This window comes from Chrysochloris asiatica, unplaced genomic scaffold (genome assembly GCF_000296735.1).
Source record: "Chrysochloris asiatica unplaced genomic scaffold, ChrAsi1.0 scaffold00001, whole genome shotgun sequence".
In the NCBI taxonomy this organism is placed as follows: Eukaryota; Metazoa; Chordata; class Mammalia; order Afrosoricida; family Chrysochloridae; genus Chrysochloris; species Chrysochloris asiatica.
The window spans coordinates 14,987,102-15,001,715 of NW_006408519.1; the positions used below are offsets into that span (position 1 = coordinate 14,987,102).

General features: G+C 34.8%; 1 protein-coding gene across 2 annotated transcripts in view; it reads right to left on the reverse strand.

The window, feature by feature from the left end:
• The window catches only part of CSMD3 (CUB and Sushi multiple domains 3), a 1,928,297-nt gene that overhangs the window by 164,668 nt on the left and 1,749,015 nt on the right, over positions 1-14,614 (reverse strand). For both annotated transcript variants that reach the window (XM_006830658.1, XM_006830657.1), the window contains 3 exons: positions 10,892-11,080; positions 9,612-9,789; positions 8,518-8,663 (listed from right to left, as the gene is read on the reverse strand). In XM_006830658.1, coding sequence (XP_006830721.1) covers positions 8,518-8,663; positions 9,612-9,789; positions 10,892-11,080 — 513 coding nt within the window. The remainder of the gene's footprint in view (positions 1-8,517; positions 8,664-9,611; positions 9,790-10,891; positions 11,081-14,614) is intronic.

The window sequence follows — 14,614 nt, forward strand, 5'->3', positions numbered from 1 at the left end:
ATAGTCAATAAACACAAGTAAACATCTTTCTGGTATTCTCTGTTTTCAGTCCAGATTCATCTGACATCAGAAATGATATCCATCATTCGACAATCCAGCCTGAACCTCTGGAAGTTCCAGTCAATGTACCATTGCAGCAGTTTTTGAACTATCTTCAGCAAAATTTTACTTGCATGTGATAGTAATGATAATGTTCAGTGATTTCCACATTCCATTGGGTTGCCTCTCTTCAGAATGGAAACTAATATGGATCTCTTCCACATCAGTTGTCTTCCAAATTTCTTGGCATAGATGAGTGTGTACCTCCATCAGTTTGCTGAAATATTCTGCATCTGTTTGTTAAAATATTTCAGTTTGCATTCTGTCAATTCCTGGAAGCTTGTTTTACAACAATAGTTTCATTGTAGCTTTGAATTCTTCCTTCATTACCATTGGTTCTTGATCAAATACTACCTCTTGAAATGGTTGAATATCAACTATTTCTTTTTGGTATTGTTGTTTTTGTTAAACACTGTGGAGTCGGTTCCGACTCATAGTGACCCTGCACAGGGTTTCCAAGGTTGTAAATCTTTACAGGTAGAAAGCCTCATATTTCTCCCACAGAACAGCTGTTAGTTTCAAACTGCTGACCTTGAGGATAGCAGCCCGACTTGTAACCATTATTCCTACCATCTTATTTTGATGCTTTCTGGATCATTTAATTAATATTTTGTCCATTATTGTTGTTGTTAAGTGCCATCATGTCAGTTCTGACTCACTATAGTTTCTGAGGGGTGGCTGGTAAGTTTGAATGACCCACCATGCAGTTCAAATCAACCTTGTGGTTCAGTGCTTATCCTATAGTCCCACACATCCTTCAATATTGCAAATCGAGGTTCCATTTTTTCCTTCAGTGCTTTCAGTTTGAAAAATGTTAAGCATTTTCTTCCCTTTTAGGTTTCTAACTCCAGGTCTCTGAGCATTTCCTTATAAAACTTGGCTTTGTCTTCTTTAGCTGCCCTTTGAAATTTAATTTTCAATACTTGTACTTAATTTCTTCCATTTGATGTAGCTCAATAGCAAGTTTTCTAGTCTCTTCTGACACCCCTTTTGGTCTTTTCTTTCTTTCCTTTCTTATTTATAGCCTTTTGCTTTCTAGCTATATGATCTTCTTAATGTCCTCCCACAACCCTCTGGCCAACAGTCATTAGTATCCAATGTAATAAACCTGTTCTTGAGATGGTCCCTAAAATCAGATGGAATATGTTCAAGGTCATATTTTGGCTCTTGTGGACTTGTTTTGATTTTCTTCATCTCCAATCTGAACTTTTTATATGAGCAAGTCATGGTCTTTCCGTAGTCGGCCCTGGTTTTATTTTGACTGATGATATGGAGCTTTGAATTTCTGTGTATGTCATCTGGTGAAGTCCATGTGTATAGTTATCTTTTATGTTGTTTAAAATATATGTTTTCAATGAATATGTCAATAGTCTTGCAAAATTCTATAGTGCAATCTCCAGCACCACTTTTATCACCAAGGCCATATTTTCCAACTACTGATCCTTCCTATTTATTTCCAAACTTTGCATATCAATCACCAGTAATTATCAGTATATCTTGATTGCATGTTAGATCTGTTTCAGACTGAAGAATTTAGTAGAATTATTCAATTTCATCATCATTGCCTTTGTGTTGGGTGTGTAATTTTTAATAATTGTGGTTCTTGTACATGTGTATTATCCTATCACAGACAGAATTGTACTCATGCTAGATCTTGAAGTACAATCTTTTTTGATGATGACTGCAATGCCATCCTTTTTCTATTTGTTTTTCTCAGCATAGTAAAGCAATGATTGTCAGCTTCAAAATGGCAAATACCAGTCTATTTCAGCTCCTTAATACCTAGATTATTGTCTTTATGTGTGCCATTTAATTATTGACAACTCTCTATTTTCCTAGATTCATGCTTCGTACATTCCATATTTGGATTATTTGTAGTTGTTTAGTTGTTTACGGAGATTTTGCTCATTTTGAACAATGCCCAAATGGTACATCAAGGTCTTTAAAGCTTTATAGCATTCATGTCATCATTCTCAACTCTATTTTGAGGAGGCAACTCTGTCCCAGTCATATTTTGAGTGCTTTCCAACCTGAGGGGCTCAACTTCTGAAACTTTATCTACAATGTTGTTTTGGTTAGCATGTTGTTGTTAAGAGCTGTCGAGTTGATTCTGACCCATAGTAGCCCTCTATAGGGTTTCCGAGGAGCAGCTGGTGAGCTTGAACCGCCAACCTTGCAATTCAAACAGCTTTGCAGTCTGCCGCTTTAACCCACAGCACCACACCAGTTAGACCCCAAAAAATCTTATCATTTCTTGGCACAGTCACCTTAGAACAGCAACAATAATTTACACCTTCAAACTTTTAACTTCTCAATACTTTCTTCCCTAGGAACTCCAAGCTAAAACCAGTATATTAATAGCTTTCACAACTGTGTGTTCATTGGCTGTTAATGTACTGGTTTTAGCTTGTAGGTCCTAGGGAAGAAAGTATTAAGAAGTTAAAAGCTTGAAGGTGTAAATTGTTATTGTTGTTGTTAAATGCTGTTGAATGGGGTCTGACTCACAGTGACACTGTATAGGGTTTCCAAGGAGCAGCTGGTGGTTTGAACTATCAACCTTGCAGTTAGCAGGTCAGTATTTATCCTACAGTATCACACCAGGAGTATTTTCTCAAAAATGAGATCTTGATGAAAATGAAAATCATTTTTGTTCAATTGTTAAAGAAAAATTACATTTACATCCCATTAAAGACAATCTATAGGTGTGGCGCCGTGGGCTAATGTGTCAGACTGCAAAGCCGTTTGAACTGGAAGGTTGGTGGTTCAAGTTCACCAGCTACTCCTTGGAAACCCTATACAGAGTTGTTATGGGTCAGAATCTACTCGACGACACTTAACAACAACAAAAATATATAACACAAGTTTAGGGCATTACCTGTCACTTAGTAATTGCTCAATAAATTTCAGCTATTATTATTGCATTGTTGTTTCCACTATTTAAAAGAGGTCATTCTTTGGACCCAGATAGCCCTAATTTGAATGCTATCCATTCCGTCTCTTTATGAATCTTCTAACTTTGTGCAGGTTACCTAAGTTTTCATTTAGTTCTTTTATTATTAATATGGGGATAATATTATTTACTTTGCATAGTTGGTATGAAAATTCACAAAAATCCATAGAAAGTAACCAGCACAGTGGCCAGCATATGAGTTGTCAGTGAATGGTACCTACTGGCATTACAGTGACTATTCTAGAAAGTCTCTATCTGCAAAAACAGGCAGCTAAAACTGGCTTCGTATAACTCACTTTCAGAATACCATTAATTAGATATGAGCATTGTTTTTATATATTAGAAGCCAACCACATCTTATTTTATAGAAAATATAAAGAAAACTAAATGCTTATCTTAAGTAATTACAATTACAGTAATATAAAAAGATAAAAGTATGTCTTCATATGAAGAAAAGACATGGTGTCTGAGGTAAAGTGCTTCAACATTTATGCCTGTCCTATATTTTCATTGCACAGAACTTTCACTTTTCAAAGCTTTTTATGAATGCCATTTTTGATCATGAAAGGCTTTATGAAGGTGATGATTTATGAAAGAGAGATGTCATAAAGGCAGAATAGCTAGCATAAAGGAAGTAAAGTTACAGAGAGAAAAAACCAACTTTTATTGTAAATATACTTTAAAACATATATTAATAAGCAGGACCCAAGTGATAAATGTGACTGTTTGGACTATTTGTAAGACTGACCTGAAAAATTTAGAAAACAAATATCCTAACTCCTGAGAAAATCACTTATGACTTCTAACTGAACTATGACAGGAGTGGTTAAATCAATGAGAGAATTTAAAGACATTTGAGTGGAGAATAAATTATTACATACCTAGATATGTAAAATAATCAATCAGTTTACAAGTATTTAAAAAGCAAATTGTCTGCCTAATTTACTTATCAAAACTGAAGCAAATACCCTGACCATTTTTTTTTTTTTTTAACCATTCTTATTGTCTGGTAGCTTGGGGGTTACAAATTAGGCTGTTAATCTCAATGTCAGCAATTAGAAACTATCAGTGGTTCCACAGGACAAAGATAAGGCTTTCTGCTCCTGTAAACATTTTTAGTCTCAGAAACCCTTTATAGAATCACCATGGGTCAGAACAGACTCCCCAGCACACAACCACCACCATGGTTCTTAAGTACTGGGAAGTCAGTTTCAACTCCTATCAACTCTGTACAACATTTCCGAGGAGTGACTGGCGGGTTTGAACCATTGACCTTGTGATTAGCAGCACAGTGCTTATCCTACAGCACCACAACAGAACTCTTTTTAACACTTAGAAAAGTTTGTCAGAAGAGTTAGTTCATTTTGGCATTGAGCAGTAGCCTCAATGTTGGATACTAGAATGTGGGCCAACTATATTTGTATTTGTGTTAAGATTAATTTGAAAACAAACATGTTTTTTCTATGAGTGGAATAGGAATATATTACGTATCTCTATGGCACTGTGGGCTAATGCATCAGACTACAAAGTCATTTGAACTGCAAGGTTGGTGGTTCAAGCTCACCAGCTGCTCCTTGGAAACCCCTATACAGGGTCGCTATGAGTCAAAATCGACTCGACAACACTTAACAACAACAACAACAATGTTATCTTAATACATTTGCTATTAATACAGTTCAGATATAACTTATTTAAACAACTGTTTTAAAAATATTATAAATTAACAATTGTTGTTGTTAAGTGCCATTGAGTCGGTTCCGACACATAGCGACCCTGGATAGGGTTTCCAAAGAGCGACTGGTGAGCTTGAACTGCCGACCTTGCAGTTCAAAGGGCTTTGCAGTCTGACACATTAATCCACAGCGCCACCTCAGGACTCCATAATACAATAGGTCACGCTATAATTAAGTTCTCCACAATTTGGTGAAAACAATATTTATGAGTTCAAGTGATCAAGAAGTAGAAGAATTGGGATTTAAGATTGAGTGAGTAATCAAGATTAGTTAGGGTAGAGGTGCTGATATGACTTAAAAATTAAAATTCAGAGAAACAATGAAGGAACCATTCTGACTGGGTGAGAGCAGATATTGGGAAATAAGATTCAAATTATAAACTAGCTTTGTATGTGACATAATGTACGGATTGTATACTTTTGAAAAGGTAGTTCAGGATGAAAGCTGTGCTTTAAGAAAATTACCATAATAAGCTTAGTGTAATTTAGTATCAGTTTGTTTTATCATCGACCCTGGATATATCCTCAAATTTCAAGGTTATTTTAAAGTTTAGGTAAAAGTTCTAGGGACAGTGATTCAAATGTTAGGCCTCACTAGACTCTGGAAAGTATGTCTTACTATCAAGCAGAAATAAAAGTAAATACCCCATTAGAAAATTAAAATGTTAAATGATGTATGGTAAGGAAACTAACATTTATTGAATTCTTATGTGGCGCTATGGGTTAATGAGCTGGACTGCAAGGTCAGCTTGAACCACAAGGTTGGCAGTTCAAGCTCACCAGCCACTCCTTGGAAACCCTATACAGGGTTGCTATGGGATGGAACTGACTCAAGGACACTTAACAACAACAATAACATTCCATAACTGGACTTCTGGTGTGGTGCTGTAGGATCAACATTGGACTTCAAATCACAAGGTCTGCAATTCAAACCCATCAGCTACTCCTAGGAAAAACTATACAGGATCTCTATGAGTCGGAATTGACTCAAAGGCACTGAACAACAACATTCCCTAAACTATGATTATTATATTGTTAAGTGCCACAGTGGCCCTGTATAGGGTTTTTGAGCAGAGGCTGGTGGGTTTGAACCACCCACCTTTTGGTTCAAACCTTTCTGTCCAGTGCATTATCCTGAAGCACCATACTAGGATTCCTCCATAAACTATGTGGCTGTTGTTGTTGTTAAGTGCTGCTGACCCACCTTATATAGAGTTCTGAAGAGCAGCTGGTGGGTTTGAACTGCCGACCTTGTTATTTGCAATCCAGTGCTGATCTACAGTGCCACACCAGAAGTCCCATACTAGGTGTATATTGTTTATTGGCTCCAATTCTCCTAACACCTCTACAGGTTTATGCTAATAATGTAATAAAGACAGTGCTTACTTAGACTAAATGATACAAAATTGTTGATATTTAAGATTTTATGACCCACTATCTCATATGACTGAACTTAATATATGCCAGGCATTGGGGTAATTTCTGTACATATGTTATCTCATTTAATTCACTCAGCAATTACACTACATTGTTTTATAGCCAAGGAAAGTGGAGGGATAGACAATAACTTGACCAAGATCCACTGAAATATAAATTACTACATAAACATTTCTTTCTGAGTTATCCTAAACTAAGTCTATCTTTGTTACACATGACTAACACCTAACTACTAAAATGAGGTACTTTGGGATGACACTATATATATACACATTTACATACTATACATAATAAATGTAACTTTTGTAAGTGTAGATACATACATACATTCTATAATACATATATTTTCTATCTGAAAATACACACACATATACACAGACAGACATTTCTCTGACAATGCTTGCCCTTTAAAATGCTTCCAAAACTTGGGGATATTTGTAGCACATCAGCGAATACTCCCTTTTTATTATCAGTTGTTTGGGCAAGGCACAAACAATAATGCAAACTTAGGCAGAGGCAGGAGTTCATGAACAGAAAAAAAATCAGCAATTAACTCATCTTTTGATGTTAAAAACTGCTAAATTTATTGATTCCAAAATCACGATTATATACCAAAATAATAATGTTTTGTTGTAGACTTTATCTGTATCTATCTGAAATGTGAACCACAAGGTCCATAAATCAAGCCCGCCAGATGCTCTGCAGAAGAAAGATGAGGCTTTCTGCTCCCACAAAAATTTAAAGTTTTGGAAATACTAAATAGGGTCACTATGAGTTAGAGCCAACTCAACAACACTTAACAACAAAAACCTGGAACCTGGTACAGTGGTTATGTGCTAGCCTGTGACTACTGCCAGCCACAGTGATCAGTTGAGTAGGAAAATGCTAAAGAATTATTTTTAAAAATCCTCAGCTTGAATCAGAGCTGTCCACCTGTTTCTAATCGGCTGTGCAGGAATGCACATGTACCTCTCACAGCTGTGAACCACTACCAAAACCGTTTTTTGTTTTTTTGGGTTTTTTTTTTTTTTTTTCATTAAACAACAAAACAAAACATTATTATCAAGTAAATTCTGACTCACAGTGACAGCATAGGACAAAGTAGAACTTCCCCCTAGGATCTCCAACGCTGTAATTTTTACAGACGCAGACTGACTTTCTAGGAATAGCTGATCAGTTTGAAACAGTAAACTTCCGGTTAGCAGTCAAGTGCTTATAACCCCTATTCCACCTAGAAACTCCATTAATTAGGTTCCATATAATAACTGACAAATGCTTCACTTCAACAAATACAATTATTTTATGGCCAATTCTCTGTTTCTAAGCCCAATCCCAATGTGCATAGTCCTATTTAACTTACTACATTTTTATAGAACTTCAGCTTTGTTAATTTTAAGTTAAAATATGAAAACTGTTAAATTATAAATAATGCAATTGAAAACATGCATGTTTATATTGAATATTTTTCATATACTTTTACAAAATTGTTTTAGTAGGTTATTGATCTTGTTAAATATTCTTGTAATTGGTCTGCCAAAGCTTTAGAAAGGAAGATTTGCTTTTTCTAGGAGGATGGTCACAGCAGAAAAAAGGTTATGATAACTAAAAATAAATGCATATTTCCTTATTTATAATGGAATAGAATCTATTTGGGATAAAAGAGAAAATTAAGGTGCAAAAAAAAAACCCAACAAATCTCTGTGAAGCCCCTGAATTTCTTTCATAAAGTTAAGATCAATTCTATACAAAGAAGTAAAATTGAGACTCTATAAATCACTCTATAGGAGTGAATGTTATGAACTTAATGATCTGGAATGGTTATTTAAAATTCTGAGATCCTAGAATAGCTTCAGTTTTGAAACAGTTATAAATGAATGAGTAATCTTATTCAAAGCATAAAGATATTTGATGCTAATTTTAGAGTCACAGCAGGTTGAAGAGATTCAACATTTTGTATTAAAAATCTATTGAAGTTTTAAAATTACATACAATAAAACATGAACAGCTGGCTCTCTTTTATTGGTTTCCATGAAAAAAAATGATTATGTTTCCACTGAATAATTATGGACTGATTTATTTCCTATTTCCATTTGCTCACATTTTAATGTTCCTAAATGCTTAGATGCGGTCATCCTTTGCAAGTGAATGTATTTGGAATGCTAAAGTTGCAGTAATAAAAAAATATATATATCACAAATTTTAAGACTTTTCAATGATAAGTTAAAATATATTACATTAAAACTTTCCAACACAATTTGAACAGTACCAAATGAAAGAAAAATTCTTAGATAATACCTACCGTGATAACTAAGCACAAAAAAGCCACTTGTTGTGAAATCACTGTGGAATTTGATTAGAATCTGGTTTGACGTGCTATACACTGATTCCAATGCTGTATTGCCACTGAACTGACCGATCTGAGGTGAGTTTTGGTCTGGTCCATCCCTGTTGTGAGAGACAGAGAACAGTTGTTGTTTTTATTAGGAGAGTTTACCATAAGCTTAATGAAAGTATTACATGTGAGACGATAAAAAATCACTTGATATGGTAAGCAATACATGGCAGGTCATAGTGGCATATATTTTATATCTAGTTAGGTGATACCATATTTAAAAATAAAAAGTATAAAAATATATCTCATTTATACCTAAATTTAAAACATCCATGTTAGGTGTAAGCAATTACATTATTGATTTACATGTTGTTATTGTCTAGTGCCCTGAAATCCATTCTGACTCCTAGTGATCCTGTGTTAACAGAGTAGTTTTGACCTTAGAGTTTTCTTTTCACTATAATCTTTTGGTACCATCAAAATTTCTCACATGTAGAGTCTCCTAAAGATTTGAGGTTTGTCCTCCTTTATTTTCTTTGGCTATCTGAAGACTCAGAGGCTGCTTAAAATCTTAGTAACTATATAGTAGTTTTGTTAACTAAATGTCAGTGATTAAATGGAGATTTTTCTATAATGTATTTCCACATAGCAACTGTGTACCTTAACATCATTATAATATTTTATAATAAATAATTATGATAGAAATCAAGTTGTGATGTAAAATACTTGGTTGAATGTAGGCTCTTAAATGTCACAGGCTTTTGTGCATAGAGACTTTAGTTGTCTGTTTCTGTATGTTAATTTAATAAAACTCTTTAAGCTATTGACCCATGAAGTTTTTTGTTCTACAGCTATTAGCTACTTCAGGGGCAAAAAGCCAAAATGTATTTCTCCTCTTTGCTTCACTCTGCAGATCACATATACTGCCACCCTCAGTTACTCACACCAATTCAAATATCAGGATGGCAATTTGCAACAGAAGATTGTGATATATTTTCATTCCTACTCTGTTCTGATGTTTTATATAGTTAAATCAATCAGTAGCAATGGTCCTGGCTTACCAAACAGTAATGAAATCATAGATGGGTTCTGTTTGGAGGACTGTAAAATTGATGTAGATTCCATTTCCAGGAGGTACTTTCACAAGCCAAAAACAATCTTGAAAATTTGGATATTCATCAGGATAGCCAGGTGAGTAAATGGTGCCATTCATTGCCGTTATATTTCCACCACAAAGAGCTAGAGGAAAGACACAAAATGAAAAGGGCTTTTAAAAATAACAAACCTGACTACAAATAAAGAGACAAACAAACCATATCTCTTAAACAGTATAAAATTCTTCTATGGATTGTATTTTTATTCTAGTTGAGGCCTATAAATGGAAGCAGGTTACCATGAACAAAATATAAACTTGTACCAAACCGTTATCCAGATCATTCCAACTCACAGAAACTCCATGGGATTTCCAAAACTGCAACCTTTTAGGAAACAGATTTCCACATATTTATCCAGCTGAGCAGCTCATGGGTTCGAACTGCCAACATTTGAGTTGGCAGTAGAACACTTAACCACTGCACCACTAGGGATCCTTTTATAAATTATGTTGTTGTTGTTGTTAAGTGCTGTCGAGTCGGTTCCGACCCATAGCGACCCTGAACAGGGTTTCCAAGGCTGTAAATCTTTACAGGAGCAGAAAGCCTCATCTTTCTCCTGCAGAGCAGCTGGTAGTTTCAAACTGCTGACCTTACAGTTCACAGCCCGATTCATAACCTCTACGCTACCAGAGCTCCTTTTATAAATTATAGCCAACTGCAATTTGCTTTTCCACAAGAAGACTATTACATAATTATTAATAATCACTATATTAGTAAATCATATTAATTCTTCTATTTTTCCAAATATTTAATCAATACATATATATTGTTCAATTTTTTATGTCATATCATGTATAAGAAGCTCAAGTCATTTCATTTTTAAAGGATTTTTCTGAAGGGTAAGAACCCAAATTCAGTAGCAGTAGGAGTATCTGGGTTAATGGTATATACTAGCATGACAAACATACACAAACATGTACCTAAACAAGATTCAAGACTCACACACACAGGAAAAACTATGAAATGCTAATTTAAAAAAATTTTCCACTGCTGAAGATTAAAAATTCTTCCATTACTGATAAAATTCATTACAAAGTCTTAGGGTTTTTGATTTAGGTACTAACTATGATTCTTCAACTGCATTTGTAACACACTACTTGAAGGGGAGGACAGGGAAGAGTGCTAAACCAAGAAATTTGAAACAGAGATGATATTACCTAAAAGATAGCTTGAAGCTAGGAACATACCTTCACACCTTGGAAGTGGATGATTCCAATTCCGACTAACTCCATGAAGGCAAGTGAGAGCGGAATTTCCAATTAAAGAGTAGCCAGGAAAACATTCAAATGAAATGGTTTGACCCACTGTAAAATCGCTGCCAATCACAAAACCATTTCGAAAGGGGCGTGGATCAGGGCAGCTTTGTAGCTGATAGGCTGGAAAAAAAGAAAAGGGAACAGAAAAGGCACTTATTTTACCACTTGTCACTGTCAGAAGACCAAGATGGGTACTAACAACTTGATGTGCCATTCCTTGTATTTGGTTATAAAAACAATTTAGATGTCAACATAAAAGATATCATTGACTGTCAAATATGAATTTATTTTTAAGATAACAATTTTTATGTTTTAAATGTTAGTATAATTCATAAAATGCATTTCATTTCCTCATCACATTTATTAAATCTATCTAAATTGTAAGTTTTAATTAAAATGTAAATTTACCATTACAGCAACCATTTTAATTAATTCTTATTACCCTATATAGAATGCCATTGCTTACTGGTTTCACAACATGTATGCATGTATATATATATATTCTTTCACCATATTTATTTAATCTGTACTCTGAGCAAAGCAAATAATTGGAGACAGTGAATTATAGGAAGAAGAACATTGCATTGGGATTGTAGGAACAATCATTAACAACCTGCGATATGCACATGATACACCTTCATTTGCTGAAAGCAAAGAGGACTTAACATAATTACAGATGAAAATCAAAGACCACAGCCTTCAGTATGGGGGGCACCTTAATATGAAGGAACCAAAAATCCTCACCCCAGGACCAATAAATAGCATCATGATAAATGGAGATAAGATGGAAGTTGTCAGACTTCATTTTACTTTGACACTATAAACACTCATGGAAACAGCAGTCAAGAAATAAAATGATGTATTGCAATAGGGCAATCTCAAAGATGTCAGTTTGAGGACTAAGGTGCACCTGACCGGGTATTTTCAATAGCTCATGTGAATATCAATGCTGGACAATGAATAAGGATAACTGTAGAAGACTTGATGCATTTGAGTTATGGTGTTGGAGAAGATTATTAAAAGTACCATGAACTGCTAGAAGAACAAACAAATTTGTGTTGGAAGAAGTACAGCCAGAATGTACTTCTTAGAAGCTAGGATGTTGAGGCTTCATCTTTCATACTTCATACTTTCATACTTCAGACATATTATCAGGTGGGACCAGCCTGTAGAGAAGAGTATCATGTTTGGTAAAGTCAAGGGTCAGCAAAAAGGAGGACGATGCCAATGAGATGGATTGGTACCGTGACAGCAGCCATGGGTTCAGGCTTAACAAGGATTGTATGGATGACACAACATCAGAAAGTGTTTATTTCTGTTATACATCAGGTCACATGAGTCAGAACAGATTCTACAACACCTAACAACAACAACAACAACAACAACAACAGGAGTCCTGGTATGGCGCTGTGGGATAAGTGAACCACAAGGCTGGCAGTTCAAACTCACTAGTCACGCCTCAGAAACCTTATACTATGTCGCGATGAGCTAGCATTGACTTGATGGCATTTAACGACAACAACAACAGCATGTGTATATATAGAGAGAGACTCCTGATGTGGCACTGTAGGATAATCACTGGACTGTAAACAACAAAGTGGGTAGTTCAAATCTACCAGCTGCTTCTCTGAAAGCTTTACAGGGGGTTACTAAAAGTCAAAACAAATTGGATGGCACTTAACAACAATAACATATTTGTGTATAGGGTTTCCAAGGAGCAGCTGGTGAATTTTAAAAGCAGACACTGCAGTTCAAACCGATAATGCAGGTCAAAACAACCTTGTGGTCCAACTCATTAGTTCTCAGTGAAACACCAGGACTCAAGGGCACTGAACTACAATATGTATGTTGTTGACTGTTGCTGTTTTTAGGTGCCATTGAGTTGGTACCTACTCATAGCAAACCTATGCACAACAGAATGAAACACTGTCTGGTCCTGGGCCAATCTTATCATTGCTGCTCTTGAGACCATTGATGCTGCCACTTGACTAATCCATCTTGCTGGGGGTCTTCATCTTTGTCTCTGACCCTCCACCTTACCAAGAATGATATCCTTTTCCAGTGACTGGTCCCTCCTGACATTATGTCTGAAGTATGAGAGACAAAGTCTGGCCATCCTGGCTTCTAAGAAGCACTCTGGCTGTACTTCATACAACACAGATCTATTAGTTGTTTTGGCAGTCCACGGTACTTTCAATATTCAGCTCTAAAACCACAACTCAAATTCATCAATTCTTCTATAGTCTTCCTTAATCACTGTCCAAATACATATATATATATGTCAAATTCTGAACCTTTTGAATAATTTTTCTCTAACAAAGAACCCAAAAGCAAAACAAACAAACACAATATCCGTTTGTTGAGTTTTCCCAAGGATGTTAATAATAGAAAGGACTAGATAACCAATTAACTCACAGTATAATACTTTGTACTTGTGATATCATGGTATTTTTGGTACTGATACACAAATGACTATTTGATCATGTTACTGTTGTTTTACATTTAGCAAGAGACCCAAATTCTTTTTATGGTACTTCCAAAGCCTGGCCTCTTGGTTTTCAAATAGTACATATCTGATACACTGTGCTGAATGGATTTTTAATATATGAACAGTGTGTATAATTACAGATTACAAATATTTGTTGTTGTTAAGTGCCTTTGAGTCAGTTCCAATTCATAGTAGCCCTATATATGGTTACTGAGGAGGGGCTAGTGAGTTTCAACCATCGATCTTGCTGTGCAAAGTCAGTTTGCATTCCAGTGCTTAGCCTACAGCACCACATCTCACTATAAATATTTAGAACCTTATATTAAGTTGCTCAAAATCATATTCTAATAAGTAAATTTTAATTGCTGGCAACTAGGCATTATTTTGTTACTGACATTAAAATGCTATACCTCCAAAAGGAAAAAAATATATATTTGTAATTGAACAAGATATTCTAAGTTGATTACTAGAATTTTACTAATATTTTTACAACTAACGTTTTTTGAATTAATGAACAAGTTATTTTAAAATATAAAGTGCTTTTATTCAGAATATGTTTTCTTTATTTTAATGGTTTTCCCACACACCAAAAAAAGTCTAAAAGAATTATAGTTCTAATTTAATATAACCCATTATACATATTATTTTATCATTAGGATTTATAAAATATGATAGTATCAACTACTTTCACTTTATATTTCAAAAAGGAATTTTTTAATCTGGGAAATGATTTATAGATAAATATAATATCCTGAGATGATTTGTACAATGCTTTGCCTTTTTATTCTTTTTAGTTTAATAAGAAAGTGTAGGGCAGTGATTTTAAACTATCAAGAAAAAAGTTCCAATTGTAAAACAATATTCAAGACTTAAACGAAAATATTGCCAGCATAATACTAAATTTTGGAACTAGTCTCCAGTGGAATACTATACTCAAATTGCACACCAAGCAATTCCGAAAGTTTAACTTTATTATTATTTTTTTAAGTTTTTATTGTGAATTAAGTGAGAGTTTACATGGGAGAACATTAGCTTTACATTCATCCAATTGTATTTCGTTTCAATGTAAAGATTACAATCCCCTCCATGCATCACCAAACAATCAAAAAGTACAACCCGAAAGCTTGACCCCTGGCCATCAGCTTGTGTGTGATTTTTTTTTTTTT